The sequence below is a fragment of the Macadamia integrifolia genome, chromosome 9 (assembly GCF_013358625.1).
Source record: "Macadamia integrifolia cultivar HAES 741 chromosome 9, SCU_Mint_v3, whole genome shotgun sequence".
Lineage (NCBI taxonomy): Eukaryota > Viridiplantae > Streptophyta > Magnoliopsida > Proteales > Proteaceae > Macadamia > Macadamia integrifolia.
In genome coordinates, this window is record NC_056565.1 from 20,184,462 (window position 1) to 20,207,774 (window position 23,313).

Consider the following 23,313-nt stretch of genomic DNA (forward strand, 5'->3'; position numbering starts at 1 on the left):
TTGGATTGAACATGGAATACCAAATCATTTGAAGTAACTTCCTGCAACAGCTCACACCATACTAGTACTTAATCAATACATATCGTAGCCTCATGGATATATGGTCATATTGCTCATAATACTACTCAATTAGCGGGGAAACGTGTAATTGATGATATTCCATTTAGGTAGAAATTGATATTCCATATCTATTTATATGTTCTTGCAGCTATTATGATGCCATTTCTACCTTTCATCACATTTGGGCAGATAGAAGAGATATGGACAATAGAGAAACGAGTGAAGCAGAAGTGATTCTTTTTGCATTTTCTGTTCATTTTAGGAAAAACATCTCCCTACAAGCTGTATATATGATGGCTTCTATCAACAGACCATGGTTTTCCATCTCGCGGACAGCTGATTTTGCTATTCTTTGTTGCTTACAACATTTGCGGCCTCTCCCCTCATACACCCCCTCTCAACCCAATCCCCCAATGTGAAGGTGGGAATCAACCCCAAGACCTGCTGACGACGTACCATGGTCCTTACCTGCATGCCCATTGTATAAAAGCTTATGGACTAAACTGGCAATTTTGTCAATATTTGAGTTCCATTTCATTTCTCAACCTCTTTCCCAAGTAATGGAACTTTTTTCTTCATATTTTAAATGGTTCAAATGTTTTTCAAAAATGTCTCTTAGTCTTTTGTCCATGCTGTTCAATTTGTCATTCTAACTCACAATGCTTTTGTGGATGTCTTTGTATGGTGGAAAGGAATCCCCCTAGCCCAATTCGAAACTCCTCCCCACAACTACTATGTTGGGTAAATGTCAAATAATTCAGGCATTTTTCTTGCTATTTCCTTTCTTTGATAATTTAATTGTTCTTTTTCTCATTTCTTGATAATTCATGTTTCATGTATTTCAGAGGGAAAAGAGAATTATTTTCAGCGATTACTTCTGTTTTCAACAATAGCTATTTACAGGTCTGTTGGAAATGGTGGTAGTTAAATGCCATGGTTTTAGATGATAAAAATTGTCCCTCTCCAAACCTCTGAAAGGCTATGTTAAAGGACTATCATATACTGTACCATAATCACAGGTGTAGCTGCAATATCTTCATTGAAGGAATGAAATATTTATGAAGAAAAATTTTAAATTACACGCTAGAATTGTAGGGCTTAATGAAAAAGGAATATCCATGATTTAGTGATTTGTGATAAGAACACTCAGTTTGCTTACTTTTCACCATCTCATCTCTGCACACAAAATCTCATGTTGACAGAAGAAATTGTGGAACACACACATTCATTTTGCAATCTAATCATAATTCACAGCTATAACAAATCAAAAGAGTTTCCCACCAATACCAAGGGGCCTGAGAGAACGAAAAAATTCCCTCTGTCCCATAAGTTGGTAATCGTAATTCACAGACACATGCAATAAGTACATTCCAAAAAGTGGTTGGCACTACACATTACAAATACAACCCCTGTTGCATGTGTCCTACGCAGCACAGCCTCCACAAGTGATGCAACTCCTGCAAAAGATTGACAATAAAAGAAAGAATGCAATCAATACCCGGTGGTCACAATATGCAAAGAGATAATTGAAATGAATGGATCCCCTCCACAATCACAATATGCAAAGGGGGATAGATGGAGTATATAAGAGTGAAGGCTGTGTTGAATTGATTATCCAGAGCTTCTGTTATATATATATATATATATTTAAAAATGGAGCCAGCAAGGCAACCCTAACATAACAAGCTCCTCACCCAAATTCATCAATACACACACAACCAATAGAGAGAGGTCCATCTCCTCCATGTCCCTTAAGAAACCATAGTTATCCATATCATGTATTCCCTTCCTTCCTCTATATCCACAGAAGTCCCTAGCACCCATAGTTGTCAAGGCCATCTCCTTTGCAGGAAGGGTGACCTTGGTAATCTAGGCGCCTTTTGTTGGTGTCAGCTTGACATCCAGGCCCTTCAACGCCTTGGGTCACCTAAATTCTGCGACAACTATGCTTGCACCAGACTTCGTTCTTTAGCTTACTTGGTTCATGCATGCTCACTCTCAGGATCACATACATTAAAATCTACTGCTTCACAGATTGGTTTGGTGCACATCCACAGGTACTTCATTTACCTTAAAGTAACAACTAAGCTCTACCAACAAATTCATGACCATTCGTTTGTAGTTTTTGATGGGATTCATAATATTTAATGAGATAAAATAAGCCACCAGCTAATAGCATTAAATGCTTTCTTTTAGTTGGATCACAAAATTCAACAAAATTAACTTACACAATTGAGCAACCATAACTTCTACGCTTCCTCTTCTTTGCTATCTCCTTCCTCCTTGGAGGCTGAAGCACAACTTTGATTGCAGTATCAAAAACAGCTTTGATATTCTGTCCAAACCAAAGCGAAAGAGCATTACAAGGCAATAAAATTGTATACAAGAACAAATTCAATTAGAAATGGAATAAACGAAGTAAAAGTAAAAAAGAATGAGTAAGATTAGAAACATTTCCAATATTCCCAAATCATCTATCTACCTGTTGAGTTTTAGAGCTACACTCGATATAAGCTGCAGCTCCAATTTGTTTCCTTAGCTCCCCTCCCTAAACATTACACAGTAAAGAAAAAATGATTCTTTTCAGTTGACAGAAAGATAAATAAGATGGAAAATCCCATATGGTAAAAGGATTGAAGGCAATAAATACACTTGAGCAGATGTTATTGCACCGGAGCCCATATGATCAGCCAGATATCCTCTGTCATCGCGAAGATCTAAAGAAAAAACAGAAGTTAATAATTCTGATAATTACAGATAAATTTTGATTACAAACAAAATTCTAATTTAATTGCATAGTTACCAGATCAATGCATACCTAATTTTGTCCCCACAAGAATAATAGGAACATTTGGTGCAAATCGACGAAGTTCAGGCATCCACTGGTGAAAATTTTACATAGCAAATCCCAGTCATTAAATAGTATATGAAATTGCAACTAATTATCCCAGTCATTAAATAGTATATGAAATTGCAACTAATTGCCAATACCAAAACCTTCCACTTGAGGTCATCGTCTAACAAAGATTGATGCATAGAAATTTCTGTCATCAATGCTCAACTTTGAGAGAAATGCTAAGAAGACAGTCCTTATCACTTGGCCAACTTGACCATGCAATATCTGTGCAAATCTATAGCCTTTCTAGGGTTACCATGATTCTCTAAGCACTCGGACAAGGATGGCGGACCCACTTGTTCACAGGCACAGAATCAATATCAAATTATTTTTGTTTTAGTAAAAAAAAAGGGGTGGGGGTGGGGGAGTTCAAACCCTGCTATACTTTGTAGAATTTATTTAGTTGCACACTTTTTTCCAACGGAATCCATATTCAGAGACAACCAAAGAGAGGAAAAGAAGACAAAGCTAAAACAAGAACAGGCAAGAAAGCTGAAAAGGGGAAAGGAAATAGCAGTGAAGTTTGTCTACCTTCTTGAGAACATTTTCATAGCTTGCCCTGCTGAGCAAGGAGAAAGCCAAAACAAAAATGTCTGCTCCTCTGTAACTTAGTGGCCTTAATCTGCTATAATCTTCTTGACCTATAAATAAGAAAACATTGCCAAAAACCAAACGCTTTGAGAAACAGCAAAGGATGTAGCCTGCAAACTAGAAAGAAACAGATAGCAAAAAATTAATACCAGCTGTATCCCACAGTCCCAAGTTGACAATGTTCCCATCCACAGCCACATTAGCACTGAAATTGTCAAAAACAGTAGGTACGTAATCCTGCCCACAAACACAAATGTTAGAGAGAGAGGAAACTTTAAGCTTCTTCCTGACCAACTTGGCAGAAATAATGAATTCCTTTTCCTGGTTAATTAAAGAAACACCAACCCCCCAAAAAAATTCTACTTTCAAATTTTTGAAGAGAACCCTTACTTCTTATGGTCCATTTGAAACAATATGTGGTTATTTACATGATAAAGGATGAAATTTCAACAAAGAAAATGGAAAATAATGAAGAACAAAAGCGAAATCCTACTCAAAATTTTTTTTTTGGCAGAGAACCAATAGACAGGAAAGGAACACCCATCAACAAAACTAAAAACCCACCCAAAAAAGGAAATAAGAACAGAAGATTAAGTTAAAAAAATAAAGCCAAATAAATGACATGTTAACACTACTAATAAAGGAACTTACAGTAGGGAACTTGTTGCTCGTATAACAGATGAGCATACATGTCTTCCCAACAGCTCCATCTCCCACAGTGACACACTTGATGAACTTGGAAGCACTCATCCTCAAGATTAGCACTTCAGCAGAGCTTCTACAGTAGCTCTTTGCAGCAGAAGCAGATGAAACTTATCTAGTAGCTATTTTAGTGGAAACAGAAGCTTAGCTTTCCAAATTCGAATAAAAGATTGAAGAAGCCAGAGAGCTTAAACTGAGAGAGTAAAGAGACTAGAGGGGTTCTCATATCAAATGGGTTCAAGTAAATATTTAAGAAGAAATAAAAAATAGTAAAAAACAGAGAGAAGGGACAGAAGAGGGAGAGGAGTGGCATACGTAGTCAAAGGGTCTTACTGCAGCTTTCGTCCCTCTCAATAAATTTCAAATCTAACCAGAAATATTTTTTGAAACATGTGGAAATCTTGGAGCTGGGACCCACTCTTCGAACGGCATTCTACTCTGTTCTTCCTTTTCCCCTTTGTTGGGATCCAACTAAGCTTTTATATATTAATAGAAGAAGAAGACCCATACAAGTTCCCTTTGATTAGTTCTTGGATGCTTATTGTAGCACCACTGTCTTTAAAAAGTGCGTGATGTCACGCACGGAGTGGGTCCCACGCATGTGGAACCGTGTGTGGTCACATGCTTGTTTCCTGCACGTGGCTTTTCATTTCCGTTTCTCTTGGCTAATTTTTTTGGGGGTGTTTTAAATTCAATTTGACCGTTGGAATGTAAAATGACCAGACTGGCCATGTCCTGTAAGACAAACCCTTTGCTTTTTGTTTTTTATGGGGTAAATTTTGAGAAAATTACATGATTATTCACCTTCACGTTTTCTTTTCCAAAATTATTCATCTAAAGTTTCAGTTAATAAGATACCTAAAATTAAGTTTAAATTTACAAAACTACCCAATACCCATCCAATGTTTCAGTTAACAAAAATACCCAAACTCAAATTTAAGTTTACAAAATTACCCAATCAAAGTTTCAGTTAACAAAATTTAATTTTGGAACGTAAAATGACCAGAATGGCTATGTCCTATGCTAAAAAAATCCAAAATTAAATTTGGATTTACAAAACTACACACTCAAAGCTTCAGTTAACAAAATATCTTATTCTATGTGAAAGATGAAGGATAATCACTATTTTTGGTAACTTTATAAATCCAAACATGATTTTGAGTGTTTTTGTTTACTGAAACTTTGGATATATAATTTTATAAACCTAAACTTGATTTTGGGTATTTTTGTTACCTGAAAATTTAAGTGAATAGTTTTGTAAAAGAAAATCAAAAATAGATAATCATGTAATTTTTCTTTAAATTTACACCACTAATGGGTGGAGGGCATTTTAAATTTTTAATCTTTTACACCGACTTGAAATGAAAGTCTTCAGTGGGAAAAGGAAACTGTAATGCAAGTACGGGAACTATAAGGTTCTTTGGCAAGGAGGTTGCAGTCCAGTAACTCCCGGCAACTGCTCTTTCTGGGCTCGGGTTACTACTTTCTGTCTTTTGGTTAATGCCCCCAGTAAAGAAAGAAAGTACTGTATATTAAAGTTGATAGAAAGGATTCAAGGCTTGGGCAGTAAGCCACTATCCTTATAATTAAGATTTTGCAGACACCCAGCTTGCTCTGCTCGTTTTTGTAGCTTTGCTTGTGGCAGGAGGGCATGAGGATGGTCTCATGTTTGAGACACCTTCCCACAACATGCTGGCAGGCTTCCAACAGCACACCCCCCCCCCCCAAAATTCAGGCCTAATCTCTCTCTGGGCCACCATAGTGATGGCCCACCTTAGCTTGGGGGATGTGTCTACATGCTCCACCCATATATTGATATCTTCCACTCATTTTAAACCAATGGATTCACCGAAAGGATTGTCTCACGATTCATATATAGGTGATAGAGATACTCTAGATGGAGGAGTAGGAGACTCAAATCCTTTGCGATTGGTAATGAGGATCCAACGGTTGGGAGGGCCCTAGCTGTTCATTGCCACTCACTGCCTCCCCACAAAGGATTTTTGCGTTGAAATAGAAATAAAAGATTTTGGACAATTAGGAGGATGCTAACCTTTACCCTGGAAGAGACTAATTGGGTTTCAAATCTCTGCCATGTTTTATTCCCACTTTGTACTATATAAATACATTAAGAAATAGTTACCTATAACTACTTTCTACCAAAAAAAAAGTTATCTATAACTACTATAAATCCTCCCATATTCCACACATGATTACTTAATCACGGAACTTCGAATAACTCTTTCACCCACATAAGTTCTCCCTATAATAACTCCTTACATTATAATTAAGGACATAATGGCATAATACTTTGCATATACTTATGCACGTGACGATAGAAATCTCATTATCGTGCACATGCACAGTCAAAAGGGTGACGAAGAGAAGAGAAAATGTGAAAAAACATACTACAACAATTTATACATAATTTTTCTCTATCGTTTGAGAAGATTGGAGTCTATAAGACTAGATAGAGTTGATGTATAGCTGTGCCAATTTGGCATTTTCTCTTCTTGGGAAAGTTAACAATTTTTTTTAGAGTGAAGATTTCTCGTGTTGTCAATACGAATTGAGAAGGAATCTACATGCCACACCAATGATTGTCCTTTTATCATTTATATTTCAAAATAATATAAAAAAAATTGAGATTAATTTATATAAGAAGAGAATTGCCCTCTGGAATCATGGGTAAATTTTTCCTTTGTTCTTATTTCTACTTGCATTTGGCTCCATTTTTTTGAACTCTCTAAAACCATCAAAGATTTCTTTATTAGATTACCCAGAAATAAACAGGGATAATGGTTTGAGTCACACATATATAGTATCCACTCTCTCTCATAAATGATAAGATAAAAGAAATAAAATAAAATAAGAGGGGAGTGGGGGTGTTTTGTTTCTAAAAAAGTGTGTTTTTGTTGGCTTAAAAAACGTTTATATTGGTCCTAAGCATTGAAGGAACGTCTTGGAGGAGGTGTATGCCTTTGGGCCTCGAGGCCTGTCCAGACAAATTCCCCTCAAATTAAGCACTTCTTCCTCAAAGAAACCACCAACCTTAAGGTTTCTCACATCTCGATTCTCATTGTAATGAAACATAAATAAATAAATAAATAAGTCACACGCTTCATCTGTAATAGTGTACGTGAACAAACAAAAACAACTTCTTATTCTAAATGAAAATTTGTACATATCAACAGACATTCTCTTCTTTTGGGAAATATTGATAAACAACTCCCTAACTCATGGAATATATATCAACTCCCAACACTAGCTCTTACACCACTCTTTTTTCAGCTTTTTTTTTTATTAATTCTATCGTACTGAGCCCAAGGTGGTCAATAGCAAGCCTACATGCAAGGATTAAAGTATCGGTATCGGTCACCGTATCGATCGGTCAAAATTAAGATACGTATCGGAGGGTATCGTATCGTATCGGAGATACGCTAAGATACGCTAAAGATACGCACATAAATGGATAGGGAACACATTTTTATACATTTTTGCTTTAAAAAAATAGTTAAAAAAAGCTATATATAACATGTAGAATGCATAAATACTTAAGTAGAGGGTATCGTATTAATAGACAAATATATTAAGTTGAAAATGTTCAAAATGATGAGGTTTGAGTTTCTTACAGTTTTTTCTTTCATCATTGCCATTGCCACTGTGATGAGTGCCGTGAAGAGTGTCGTGATGGTTCAAATCCTTGGCTAGGACCTTCTTCTTCAATAGGATCAACTACGATGATATTCTGCACTTGTCGAATATAGGCACAATATTTACCCCAATCGAAATATTTATGGTAGTGGGTCTCTCATTCATTGTAGAAAAATTAAAATTTTTTTATAGAAGTTGTAGATTAAATGTTTTTAAAGAACATATAAAAAATCAACAAAGTGTGGACCAATATATTTGAGTAGATTTGAGAAATAAAAAAAAAATTGAAACTCTCACTTTTTTGGGGGGAAAAATGTGGGTTTCATTTAAAATCATGTATTTAGTAATTATAAGTTATGACATTATTTTTAAGAGTTGAATGAACTAAATTTTCTTAAAAAAAAAAAAAAAAAATTTGGGGATTTTTTTTTAAAAATTAATTTCGAAGTAAAAAAAATAAAAAAAATTTTTTTTTTGAGAAAAATAAAAAATTTTCTTGGAAGTTGTAAAACACTTGTTTTTACATAACATATAAAAAATTTAGAAAACTGTTGGTGAGAGTGTGAAGTGTTTGTTTCAAACAACAAAAAATTCACACTTAAGTAGCCGTATCGTACCGATACAGTATGATACGGTTCGATACTGCACGATACCTTCGATACGTACCGATACGTATTGATACTCTCGGGAATTTTCAGATTTTCAAAAGTTCGTATCGTAGAGTATCGTACGTATCGGTACCGATATGGTACGACATGATACGATACGTATGATACACCGATACACAAAAAGAGGCCCAAAATTCCCTGTAACGTATCGATATGTATCATACCGATGCCTACCGATACGAATACATATCGACCGATACAGCACGATATATACCGATACTTAAAACCATGCCTACATGATGGTGGTAAGGTCAATGGCCATTTATTTATACACACATCTATATATCCACACACACTTTCATGTTACAGTGTTCAATCCCACAACCTCTTTTCCTTCTACATTGATTCTTCAAACCGAAGCTATCACCACTCACCACTAGATAAAGTTAGTGCTCAACTACCAATCGAAAACTTTCTTTCTATTTCACTTTCATCGTTTTATTTATTAATTTATTTATTTTTAATGGCTCGTGGTCATCAGCTCATGGTACGTAGCAGTCTCACCATAACCAGTCAATTCTAACATCTAAGTGACTAACCTAGCTACAAGTCCCTCAACTAGCTACCAGCCTCCCTCTTTGGCTCTACACCAACTAGCATGCCTTGAACCAATGACCTTATATATTATACATGATAGGGTTAGGGGTCGCTACCAGGTCGCATAGTCATTATGACAATGTAAAGACCAGCTAAAGAAGGCATATAAACAACAGGGGGTAGGGTGTTCTTTTCGCTGCTCCTTGTGTCTGGGGTAGAGGAAAGAATTCTATCCAAGAGCGTGGCCTATGCTAGCTTACCCAAGTACATGTCTCTCTCCTTGATCCGATGAAAAAAATCCCCATCCCTTGTTTGTGGAGAAAGATAGGCACATGGAGTATTGGTGTAGACCATGCTCACAAACTAAAAACAACTTTCCATAATATAATAACAATAATATTTATTTAAAAGAAAATCTTCTTTGTAACCAAACTAATGAACTAAGAAGTTGTGCATGTAACCTTAGTTTTTGCCTCAATAAAATAACACATTTGGTCTTAATGGGAAAGAAAAAAAAAGAAAAAAAAAAAAACAAATGAGAGTAAATTTTGTCTTTATAAATACTGCACTAAATAACTTAATTTTTTTGAAAACATTTTTTACCCTTGTATAATATTGCATTAAATAAAATTTTAAGAATACGAAAAAGGGCAATTAAAAGAAAAGTACAACTTCTTAGTTCACTACTTTAACAACAATAAGCCTTTGCTTATTGGATCAACATGTAAGTGTTTGAAATTAGGAATGGAAGTATTATCATGAAATTAAATCATGAATGGCATTTATGATGAATTTATTATTAATTTTTTGGGAAAAGAACCATGCTAGGTGTGAAAAGAATACTCCCTAATTTTTTATTCTTTGGGTTGGGGGGGGGGCGAAAGAATGCTATCCAATTGTGCCCTCTACGCCCAGACATTAAACATCGTGAAAATACATCCTTGCCCCTCTGGTTGGATGCATATGCATGTACTCCCATTGAACTAGACAATATGATGCAATGACCATGTGATCAGGTAGCATTTTTTTTTTTTTTTTAATTATTACTCGAGTAAAGAATAGAGAACTTTAATTGTCACTTGAAGTATTCTAAAGAGCAACAATGACTTTCTACTGAAAAAAAAAAAAGCAACAATGGTTTAGTGAGAATATACACAGCTGCTGTCACCATTACATCGGTTACACTTACACTGGGATGATCATCACGAGGTCAAATTACAAGGAATGCACTGGGATATGAAACTAATAAAAAATTCTTAAAAAAATAAATGAAACTAATTGAAGTGAAATTAATAGTTCATATAATTTACATGGGAGAAAGAACCCTGTCAATTTGGTCTAGACACCAGCGTGCATGTTCAATAGCAGCATCTTCAACGCATAAGAAGGGAACAGTGTGATCTTTTTGTATTCACATGTGTTTGGGTGTCGCCTACACTAGACTGGCTAGGATCTTTCTCCGAACTTATATATAGCACCAAGCCAACTGCCATTCTCAGATCTCAATCATCTCCCACCAATAAATTTAAGTAGAAACAATTTCCTATGCTTCTATAATAGATATATCATTTGTGAAGGACTAAGACACCATGGAATACTATGAGATAAGCAAGCAATGAAACCTCTTTCTTTTAGTGGCTGAGGAACCATTGGTATGAGAGAAGAGAGTAGGTAGCAGTAGTAGGTAATAGTCAAGTTGGTGATACGTATTTGCCACCCCCAAAAAAGTTGGTGATGGGAACCTTCATCACTGAAGAGGTATGATTCTCCCACTTGAATTTAAAATTTGGAATGAAATTTTGGGGTCAATTTCGAGGTAAAATGAGTTCGAGCAATTCCTATCAGATAGATACATTACATTGAAGGAAGAGACGAAGATAACAGCCAAAAGACTCAAACTGAAAATTTCCTTATAGTGTACTAACAAAACTAGACTTCATCTGGTGTTGCTGTCTTGGCCTTGTCATTTTACTGTCAAAACATACGTAGATAATAAGCAAGCTGGTTCCCTCTAATAGCTTAGCTAGGTTGCCTTCTCCTCTACCAACAATTACCTAACTCTTCTAAGGTCCCACTTGGCACTTTCACGTGACACTAGCAAACCTAACTCTTCTAATGCATTGTCTCATTTAATTGGATTGTACATTAGTTAATTTTATTGTTATTTTCTTTAATATACTTATCACCTGAGCCAATAAAATATGAATTATCCTCTTCACATAGGCATGACATGTGCACACTGCGCACAAGTGGAATGGTCTTTTGTTGTCTTTCATCTTATTTTATTTTGATGGAAATTCTTTTGTTTTGTCAATCCATATATTACTAGGTTAAAAATCATTGTATTATACCCAAGTTGTTCCCTTGAAGCTTTTTTGATTATGTATCACTTTTTTTTTTCTTTTAATTTTTTCAATTTGAAGTAAATTTAATAAAAAAGAAAAAAAAGTATTTACTTAGATTTTTAAGAGAGTAAGGAATGATTGGATTATAGCTGATTTGGGATTTGTCTCGATTTAAGACAAACTATGAAAATATAGTTTAAGATGGTATGACCATGTTTAATAGAGGCATTGGGATGTCTCAGTAAGGAGGAGTGATCATTAGACTTAGATGGAAGAAGCTAAAAGAGCAAAAGACAGTCGTAAAATGATCATAGGAGAAGTAAGAAAATAGATTCAATATCTAGGTCTTGACTATAATATGATCTCAAATAGAGTTGTTAAGAAGACAAATATCCTTGTAGTCAATCCATTTAAAGTGATATTTTCATGAGTTTTTTATTTTATTTTATTTTTCTTTTTACCCTCTCGAAGACTCATGTAACCAACCCTATTTAGTTGGCATGGGGTGGTTGTTGTTGTAGACTCGCTTAGGTTTCTAGCAACTTCAAATACATACATGATCACATTTGTTGAGATTTTAGATCACTCCTTTAGACCACTTTCTCTGGTTGGAGAAAAAAATGGAAAAAGAAAAAGGTGTTGGGATAATACGAGTGTTTTCCATAAGATGCCCAAAACCCTGGTTCTTTAGTTACCGGGGGTGGGAGGATGAACAAACTGTCCTTAAATTAAGGAAAATGTTAACTGACGTGGCATAAAAGTTTTCCCTCCCATCCCTTCACAAAGTCCACCATTTTGGTAACATGGCAATCAAGTTCAAAGGGGTTGTTTTAATGTCAGTGGCAAAAGGGGATGGCTCGGTAGTTACCACAACGGTAGAAGCGAGGACCGCTCAGCAATTGTAGCGGCTGTGGATGGGGGGCCGGAGGGTGTTGCGATGGTTCTGTTCAAAGATGAAGTTTTATGTGCATCTTTAGCCCGTGGCCTTCATCACGTAACCCCATCGCCCAGTCCCTCACTACGATCCTAAGGTCCTATTTTCTCCTGCAAACAAATAGGACTTTAGTCAATTAAGATCCAGATGGTCCTTATAATATTTGAATTGAAGATACTCTCGCGGTTTTAAAGGAAAATACAAGCTGCCATCTCAGATTTTTCCCCTTTATCAGTAGTTTCTAATCACTCTTTGTGTGACTACATTACAACTGGGAGTTTGATTCTGTCTTTCCCTCCCCTTGCTCGAAATTTTTTTGGAACACTATGGTTCAAGCCAGAAGTAGGATGGATCGATAAAGATGAATGAGTGCTCTCTTGGGAATCCTGGAAGGGTGGGTGCTGCATAGTGTTTAGAGATAATGATGGTCTATTATTGGGAACTTACATTCATTTTTTGGGTGTAGGAATAGACGTATGAAACAGACAAATCTTCAGCTATTTTGCTTCGGCTTTAGAAGGCTAAAAAGATGGGCTTTTTCAAATATGGGGTGGAATGTGGGGTGTAAGTTTGGCCCTGATGACCTGAACTTGCCCTATCCACCCTGAGCTCAAACAAGGTCTAATCTAAGATTTCTGACCCTAAGTGCAAGTTAGGGTTGGTGAGGTCTAGGTTGAGGCCTAGGCCCAACCTGACCCAAGCGGTCCTAATTTTAACCGTAATTTATATAATATAATTTAGGGTATCATCATTTCCTATTTTTCAGAATAATGAAATTTGGGTCATCGATTCTTATAATTATGTGTCTTGGACATTAATTATTCTATTGCACTTCATAATTTTAATTGTGTATTGACTATTTGATGTATTGGTTTTATTTTATTTTTTAATATAATACAAATGACAAAAAAGTGTTAATTAGAGTTAGCTTGACCTTGATAAAAATCAGGGCCAACCCGACCTTATTTCATCCCTAGTGGAATGTGACTCTTGTTCAATGGTTGAGTCAATCTATTCATATTATGTTATATAGTTTTGTTAGAGAAAAAAAAAAATGGTGGAACCTGAGGTCATTCCTATCTTGGCCAACGTGAAAGCTCACCAATTGCTTTAGGGATGCTAATTGTGTAGTTGACCTTCTAGCAAAAGGGGCAATTCATGGAACCTCTGAAGTTTTTTCAACGGTTCCTCCGTATATGTGGAGTGAGCTGATTTGAGATTTTCTACTTTATTTTGGTTGAACCAGATCCATCTTGATGGAGACCAATACCGATCTAACTCCGGAGATTTTAATTCCTCACTAGAACTCAGTCTAGTTAATTGAAACCTGGTTGATTCTGGCCGAGTTCGAACCATCTGTACTGGATTCGATAGAGATCGAAACAGCCCTCCTCCGCGAGGGATAAGAATTGTATACGTTATGACCCTCCTAAAACCTAGCACTGGCGGGGCCTCGTGCACCCGCACTTTTTTCAAAGTGACGACTTAACGTTCCTGTTTGAAAACTTAATAGAGTTATATGCCATTAGCTTCCAGCCACAACAAAATTTTGTAGTTCTCGCTTGTGTCGAGAACCTGCTACTGCCTTGGTTTCGGACGCTTAGGGTTCTTTGGTTTCTAACCTTGGAGTAACCCAACATTTCTTTTTCTCTGTCTTGTTTGTTTTCAGGTACGTCTTCTTAATTGGATCACAGTCAATTAGCTTTGAATAAAATAAAATCGTGTCGCATATAGCAATTGGTTGATTTTTTTTTGTTTTCTTTTTATTTGCCCTTATAATGATGCTTCTTATTTGAATTGGATGTTCCTTTGTTTTATTACTTTTAGGTGGATTTTAAGTTTATTTAAAAATGATTCTAAGCTTGCAAATGCTTAATTGAAGATGATTTAATATGAATTTCTTGTTCCTGATATTTATGATGGTTAATTTGTGTTGCTTTGTGTCGGAATTTAGATTCTTTTGATGATATTTATTCTTTGTGGTTCTTATTGTCCTTTTTTGAGTGACTGTATAAAGTTTATCGATTGAATGTGGTAACTTTGAAATTCTGTTATATGTAATAGTAATTTGTCTTTCTCCTGTCCCCTTGATTATATTTTGAATGAATGATCTTTTGATAGACTATTGAGATAAATTAGCAAAAATTTGATTAATGTCCGCACTATCATATGTTACTCTTGAAATGAAAAGGAAAAGGGAGTTTGTTCAGAAAAAAAGAGAAGGGGCAAATGCGCCTAATAAAATGGAAGCTCAAACAACTGAAACGAAGAGAAGAAAGTACATTACCAATCATATTAGAGGAGACTCATGGAATATGAATGTGATACTGACTATCGTATTATAAGAATATAGAGAATAATGCCGTAATGGTTTTAACCTTGCTAATAATGGAAGAATTTTCTTGGGAGTTAGACATTTCATTTTTCTGATTTGGTCGCTTGATTGTAATGGAATGTCCTATTGATGAGCTGTTGTGTCAGTGTTAGTAGGATTAGCATTGAGTGTCTCTTATTTATTTGAATTTTATGGTGATGAAATTGATTTAATGAGTACTTTTTCTTTTTGTCCACCGAATGTATAGTTATTTCATCTTGTTCAGTAATGGAGGTTCTCAAAGCAGCCATGAGGCATGGATCCCCAGCGGGTGAAAGCATTGCTGTAAGAGTGGAGCAGAAGAGTTACAGCTATTTTCAGATAATCTCTTGCGCATGCAAGATATCCAACTTGTTATGACTGTGGTCTCCAAAAAAGTGAGTCGAAAGCTATTCTTTGCTAGTCTTAGGTTTGCATATGAAGCTGTCCATTCTGTGTAGGAAATTCTGCAAATTTATAGCTATGAAACATGGACTATTCTTATTATACTACCTGGTAGTTATAGAATTGGTTGACCAGTGAAACATGTACTATTCTTATTATAGCTTGTGTAACATCGCTGGACAGGTTTTTGTTTATATCAGGTGCATTTGCTGATACCTTTTTTTTTTTTTTTTTTTTTAAATAATTTTCAACCTTGATGTTTCTATCTCTTTCTTGATTTCCAATTAATGAATACATTCTTATCTCATCCAGACATTTGAAGTGGACAAACATCAAACCTCAGTAAAAATGGTTCAAGGAACAGAAGGGCTTGGTGGAGCTCAGATAGGAATTGTGGCTAAACCTTCTGCAGAATTTGTTGCTGGGATGCTTGGGACTTGGCTTAGTGAAGGAGTTTCTGTTCCACTTGCATTGAGCTACCCAGAAGCTGAGCTATTCCATGTGCTGAAAGATTTGGTCAGTCTAGGGAACATTTTCTGTTTTCTGGTTCCATTGATCACAAATAGGAAGATCCAGTATAGAAATTTCCGCATATAGTAGAATACATTTGTAGCATTACCTTACTGTTTTATCATTTATAAGTTTTACTGTAACCTCTCTTTCCTTTTTTTTTTCCTGATAGTTGGGCTCCAAGGAGAGTTGAAATCATGACCTCTTAATTGTGAGGTGTTCGTCCTTGCCAACTGAGCTACCTCCTTGGTGTATTTCCTCTCATTTCTTGGTGTCTCTTATTCACCTGATGGCTTTTGGTTACTCAGGACATACACTTGGCATCTTTTTCAGTGAGCTGAAATGTTGAATTCCATTTCCCAAATGACCACGATCTATATTGAATAATATGATTTGCATAAAGAAATAAGTACTTCCTCAAGATTCAAAGCTTAAATCCCATATATTACCTCCTGTTCAATTTTTTTTCATTATTCTATGAATTATCCATGTAATGTTGATACTAGATTTTCTAAAAGTTTTTCCTAATTCATGAGTTATGGTTATGTTTGAGGTGGTCAGTTCTACTTGAGCTTGTGCAATTATTTATAAAATATATTCCGTATCAAGGCTGCATGGTCCACTTCTGGTCTGAAATCTCTCTATTTAGACGTTATAGTAATGTCCAGGAATCTTCTTCTGAAATGTTGTAAAATGAAACTTCTTCTACTGGTTCATTCACAGAATGTCTCCGTGCTCTTAAGCACTGAAGATCATCAAGAACTCATGGAAAATGTTGCTGCTAAGTCTGCCATCAAATTTTCACTAATTCCCCCAGTTTCATCTATTGAAGAAGCTGAAACAGAGAAAAATATGGGGGAGGAAATTGTAAACTCAAAAATGGCGGAAGGTTGTCTTGTGATGGTCCAAAATTTTTGTGTTTTGTAGGATCCAAAACAAGTTTCCTTGGCTATGTTCATTGTGGTGTAGGAGAAGATCCAGCATTGATAATTTACACTAGTGGGACAACAGGCAAAACCAAAGGCGTTGTTCACACGCACAAAAGCATATTATCGCAGGTACTTGTCTGACCACTAAATACAATGAGTTTCAGGTCATATTTTTTCTGTGGATTTAGTCATTTATTCTATTCTTACATTCGTATATCTAATATACTTGCAGACGTGGAAATGGTAAAAAACTTAAAGTTTACTTCTGATTATTTTTGCTACAGCAGTCATTTGTGTTAGATGGAAGTGCTGTTACATGGGCTATGAGTTGGCTAGCTGTGTGCTAATGAGAGATGTTATGTGCTCTGATGTGATTTAGTTTTGGTGGGATGTTTTTGTTCTGTGAGTTCCCTTGTGGACTTGCTTGTTTTGTAGTTTTCCCTGCTTGCAAGGTCTTTCTCTTTTTTTGATTCAGTAATTTCAATTATTTATTTCCAAAAAAAAAAAAAAGGATATGGTATTGTTTAGGGTATCATAATTTTATGCTATCAGTGGATATGGATAATGTTCTGAGTCTTTTAACAATTCAATTCTCATGCAAATGCCATGCATAAAGGTAGACATATTTCAGTGTTTCCCAGCATGTTGACATATATTTGTGAACATTTTGATATGAATATATATATATATATATATTTAATAAATAATTCATTACCAGAAAAGAAAGAACAACAGGTCCCCAAAAGGGGAGAGAAAAATCAAAGGATCAGCCCTCAAGGAACAGAGGAGGGAGTCCAAATCAAAGTGGGGAAAGGCCTCCAAGACATAACAATATGACTATTCCTAGGAGAGGTAATACAAGAGGCAGTAACACCAGAGATCTTGGCTTTGACATCGAAGGAGATGGAATCCCAAATCTGTTTGAGTGGATGAGATTTGGAGTTCCATTTCCTTAGGTTACGCTCATTGATATGTCATGTTGAATGTTACAAACCTTTTAAAGCCTAAAAGGATGCAAGGTTCCATAGTTGTCACGGTGCCAAGGAGGTCAAGGTTGGGGGGGGGGTGCAAAAATTAAGGTGACACCAGCTAGGCGCCTAGGCGACCAAGGTGCCAATCCAGACAAATCCTCTGGACACCTAGAACTATGCAAGGTTCATTAAAAATGCATTTATTATTTATAAAATGCAAAATGTGTTTCTCCTCTCAATTTCACCTCAAATCCTTATCTACCATTCTTCTTTGACATTGAATTTTTCTGCTATGTTGGGTCAACTGCAGGTTCAAATCTTGACGGAGTCATGGGAATACACTTCTGCTGATCAATTTCTGCATTGTCTACCATTACACCATATCCACTGACTGAGCTTCATAGTGCATACATTTCCTTTTTTTTTATTATTATTATTAAAAGAACCTTATATTTCCAAAGTAGAAAGTCCCAGATCTTTGTGGATTTGTAGGTTGAGATACACTTAAGCACAAAATTTATTGGTTATTTGTCCTGTTAATTTTCTTTTTTAAAGAATATGAAGGTTCTATTTTGTATTGGATCCTTAAACACAGCTTACATTTTCATGGACTTTTCGTTGCTTTACTTGCCCCACTCTATATTGGTGCTGTGGTAACTGCTTCAAACTTATGTCTACTGCTCTGTTATATGAGTTTTTCCTAATAATAATAGTTGGTTTGAACTTCGTAGATTTTCTATGATATATATTTTGGTGCAACTGAAGGTAGAAATCATGCCAAAATTTAGTGTTCGAGGAGTCTGGCATAGGTGGCGTGAATCATACCCAAAAGATGGAAATAAGGTTGATGATGCTATTACTGTATTTACAGGAGTAAGTGGAGTTAAATTATGTTAGAGCTTTTAATATTATACTTTGTGCAATATGAAAGATGCAGCTTCTATGTTATGTCATGTCGTTTATGTTTTCATTTGTTTATATTTATTTATTTGTTTTTAAAAAATGTCCCACAAAAACATGCATAGCTGGTGGCATTCTCCAAAGTATAAAGCAAAGTAGCTTATTGACCTTAGTCAGCATAACTGTATATTTGTGTAGACACCCAATGTTTCATTTGTAAACCATGGTTTTCCCATCTGAGAGGGACAGCACTTGAAGCACTTCAAATTTTGGAACCAGCTCTTCCTGATTTCATGGATCATGGTCATACCGAATCCCCCAGGAGTCGGCCACACAACTAGGTGGTTTCCTTCATCTCTTATGGGATGTTGATTAAGTTGAGTTTGCAAGGTTGAGACTGTTTTAACTCTTCCATCGACAAAATGTATCTTTTTCACTCTCATTCAGTCGCAATGTGAAACATGACATCAGAAAACATTTGTACACAGCTTATTACTACACCGCCCTCTTTCCTTCTCCCAACACATGTAATTATATCTTGCCACATTAGAACCACATTTTCTCCCTCTCATTTAAGACATAAATATACACATCTATTCCTCTCTCTCTTCTTTACATTTAATACTAATGTAAAAATAGTAATGTTCTTTAGAATAGCTAACATATATGTGCGCACCTATTTCTTCCCTTCTTTCTTCCATTTGTTATCCTAATTCCTTATGTGGAATATAGAACAAATATGCCATGGTCTATTACATTTCTATGTTCCAAAGGTGCTCCAAACTTGCTGCACTTTTTTAAAATGTGGTGCTTCGAAACTCCATCCTCTGCTCACACTCCTGTGCCACCTTCCAATTTGGTCGTATTGATCAAAGCACTAATTTGATTTGTGAATTGTGATATGTGGTAAATTAGAGGGGGATACTTAGTAGGTAAATCGAGTTCTGTTTTGAGTCTACTCAATTAAATCAGTAGAGAGAATGATTAGGGTTCCTTTTATGAGTTAGAGTTAGTGTTTAAGATCTTATGTTATTTTTTTTTTATTTTATTCTGTTAGAATTTTTTTTCAAGTGTTTGGTTTACTAGGCTTCTACTTTTTACTCTTTGAGCTGTCAGATCTTCTCCCTTACCCCTTTTTTCCTAGTGTTACCATTCACGGTACTTTTTAACGGATACTTAGTCCCAGATCAACCCCTACTTCATCTCTTCTTCTCTTTATTCTCTCCCATCGCAGGGTGCTGAAATCAACAAACCAGAAAGCCTTTTTGACCATGTTTTATCAGGAAAATAGTTCAGATCTGGGCCTGTGGAGCAGCCAACCTGATCTTTGATTCCTAATCTGGAAGGCGTTGGCTGGATGTATTAAAGACTTCCAAAGTTCTTGAAAAGCTCACTTTTATTGAAAACTGGTGGTCATTGAAAAAAACAATAGAAATACTCTAAGATGGTTGGCCATTATATTTGACATGTGGCATTTTTGCGCATTACCCTTTTATTTAATATTTAGAATGATATAATCATGAGTTCTCATATCATATATGGGCAACAGTTAGGGAATACACTCCTAAATTGTTGATCTGTGTTCTCTTTTTTTGCTTTATTTGATTCTCATTCCTTGAATATCTTAGCTTCTCGAGAACTATCACTGTGATCCCTCAGAATTTCATAAACTGCTCGGTTTTGTTTGTATTTCAGCTGTACAATCTGGCTAACTTTGCTTTTTTCTTTCTATAATTGTAGAGTACGCAATCAGTTTTCTCCACTAAGCACTTAGAACTATTCTCCTTCTATGGTGTTGCTTTCTCAAAATGAACAGCTAATTAAATTTGGCAAGCTATAATCTTAGAATTTCCAATAGAATGCCAATATATTCACTCATTTTTTTTTTTTTCATGCAATTAGCATTTTTGTACTTGTCCTGCGAAGTTCTTAAATCAAGTGCTTTTGTGATACATAGGTTCCAACAATGTATACCCGGTTGTTACAAGGTTATGAAGCAGTGGATTCAGAATTACAAGCTACTTCTGCCTCAGCTGCCAGCCAGTTGCGCCTTATGGTAAATAGAGTGAATTCACAATAGGAGGGAGTAATTATTTCACCAACACCTCTCTCAGACCTTGTGTTATTGTTTTGTATTGAACCAAACTGTTGTTTCACTTTTGAAATAAGTAAAGATGTTTCCTGAAGGTAGGGGGTACTTTTGCTCAGTGAAAAATCAATTGGCAAGCTGGGTGTGGGCAAAGTTGGGTAATGTCAGTATATGTGTGTGAGTGTTCCATTATTTAAGAAAGAGAAAGAATCACTTGATCAAGAACTACTCCTTAATCTTGTGATTTTGCAGATGCTCCAATAGGTTAGTGGATATATTGGAAATTGATTTGACTGATTGGCACCGAAAGGGGGTTTTTTTTTCTCCAAAAATGGTTTCCTATACATGATTATCATGCTTATTAAGTAACATATCTGTTCCCAAAATAACGACATTTTGGTACTTACAACAGAAATATAAAAATTACATTATGATTGTGATCCTCTGCATCATGGATTTGTTTATTATGCTTCTCAAACCATAGTGATTAGCACATGCTCTTACACATAATTTTTTGTGTTTTCCTGATTCTCCACTGATGACATGAACTAGCGATGTGGCCAACCTCATTCTCTGGGGTTTCCTCGTGGTGTTGGTTGGTGCCATGTGTTAGTGACAGAATGGAGTGTGTTGTGTGATGAAGTCTTATTTGCTGTCAATATTAATGTACTCTTGCTGCAATTCACGCAGGTGCCATGTGTCTGCCACATGGCATGCCTAATTCCTTCTGTCCTCCTTCCCAGGGCCTTTTTACCATGAAGTGCCCTGTTGGGGAAGGGAGGTATGTGGTTTCTTTTTTATTTCCACAGCAGCTCTTTCCTCTATGGTCATGGGCCTCAATTAATCTTGTTCCATGTGAAGATCATTTGTGGAAAATTAACTTAACCTCGTATCTTTGGCCATAGATCTCTTCATTCCCCCCTTCTGCTAAATATTTCATTGAACACATTTATTTCAACCATGTCAAGAAAGAAATTAATTTAAATTCCTCTGGGTCCATGTGCTGAAGTCAGTGGAAGCCATGAATGAAGATTTATGTAAAAAATTCTTGATATCTGGCAATGTTTGTTCAACTTCTATAAGCTATGTATTATTTCTAAATCAATGTCACTGGTGTTTTGAAATCACTGGTTATTTCTAATTTTGTAGATGTGTTCTTCCTCTGCACTTCCCTACCCCATAATGCAATAATGGGAAAGGATAACAGGTCATCGTATTCTGGAGCGGTATGGGATGACTCAGGTTAGTGAACTTTGGTCATATAGTCGAAATTCCCATCTTCTCTCCTCTACTTCTGTGGTTAACATAAAAGAGCTTTTCATCTCTATTTCTTATTGTCTATTCTTCCAATGGTTATTAATTGATTGGCTCTTTGCAGATTGGAGCGGCACTTTCTAATCCCTTAAGAGGCATGCGGAAGGGTGGCACAGTTGGAAAACCACTTCCTGGTGTGGAGGGTAGCAAGACTTCAATGATTATAATGCAATATATATCAATGTCATACATGAATATGCCAATAAATCCTGAAAAACATAGCCAGCTTGTGAAGAAGCAAATACCTGATGCAAGATATGGTAAACATTTCTCATAATCTTCTTTTCTGGAATATTGATAGGTTAAAATCCTTGCAGAAGATGGGAATGAAAATAATACAACGGGGATAGGTGAGCTGTGTGTTAGAAGTCCACTGTTCAAGGAATATTGGAAACAGCCTCGGGTATGTGTATACTCTACTCTTCCACAAAAGTTTTTTAGTTGGCCATGGAACTGATCTAAGTAATCCCATGGTGAACACTGGTTTGCTGATATTGTTGATGAGATTAGAGGAACAATGCCAAGTTAGGCCTGGGGGTGGGGTACATTCAAATTAGAATTTACTGAGATAAGCCAAACTAAAACATATGATAGGGAGTGCAATTGTACAAATAAAAAGGAATCAAGTGGTTAAAATTGATGACCAATAGAGGCCTAGGAGTGTGATCATTTGCTTTCTCTAGGTTGAATCGTAAGTAAGGCGGACAGATTGAAAAGGATGTTGGCCGTAGAATTGGAGCTGAGTGGATGAAAGAGAGAGGAGGTTTTAAATGTGAGGAAATAAAAATAACATATACCATAATTGAGTGTGGCTGACGTGAGGAGGTTGAAATAGTGTTATGAATTTCTAGGTCGAAACGAAATATTGCGGATTTTGGTAGAAATCCTGCACATTTCAGCTGGCCCTTTGGTTGGTCATTTTGGTGGTCAAATGACCATATTTTGGACTGAAACTTCTCAGAAACTCTAATTTAGCATCTTTAAACATATTTGAAGCTTCAAATTGGATGTAAATGGATAATCGAAAATCCGTATTTGATTTGTGTTTATATCTATTTAGGGGAATCCGTATATGTAAAGTCGATTTCTAGAAATTATCATATCCGCTCAAAAGCTAATTGGATGCGGATACGGATATTTCAATTTTGGACTCAGATAAAATATGATTAAATAGTAGTTTTAATAATATTTTATAATAGTAAAATACCTTTATAAATTCAGGTAACTTACAAGTAATTAAACATGAAATTAAATGGAAAAAAAGGATTCATGTGGACATTTATATAATTTTAGGTATGACACTTCTACATCAACGCTAGTCGGGTAACAGATTTAGCCCCTCACCTTCCCGTCTCTTGAGTTTTCATCTTCTCTAGTTCTCCATTGCTTAACACAAATAGTGAGATTGCTACGCCGCTCTCTCCAAAGTCGCAGCTCCACTTTCCAGTCTTCACC

At 35.9% G+C, this 23,313-nt stretch overlaps 1 protein-coding gene and 1 pseudogene across 1 annotated transcript; one reads left to right on the plus strand and one right to left on the minus strand.

Moving 5' to 3' along the window:
* Positions 1 to 1,268: 1,268 nt before the first annotated feature.
* On the minus strand, positions 1,269 to 4,585 carry LOC122088576 (rac-like GTP-binding protein ARAC7). Its single transcript, XM_042657886.1, has 8 exons — positions 4,199 to 4,585; positions 3,697 to 3,784; positions 3,488 to 3,597; positions 2,879 to 2,942; positions 2,713 to 2,777; positions 2,543 to 2,608; positions 2,289 to 2,395; positions 1,269 to 1,517 (listed from the first exon to the last, which is right to left on the minus strand). Exons 1-8 carry the CDS (start codon positions 4,295 to 4,297, stop codon positions 1,484 to 1,486), a joined length of 633 nt encoding a protein of 210 aa, XP_042513820.1. The 5' UTR covers positions 4,298 to 4,585; the 3' UTR covers positions 1,269 to 1,483.
* Positions 4,586 to 13,751: 9,166 nt separating this feature from the next.
* On the plus strand, positions 13,752 to 22,147 carry LOC122089601 (annotated as a pseudogene).
* The last annotated feature ends 1,166 nt before the right edge of the window (positions 22,148 to 23,313 follow it).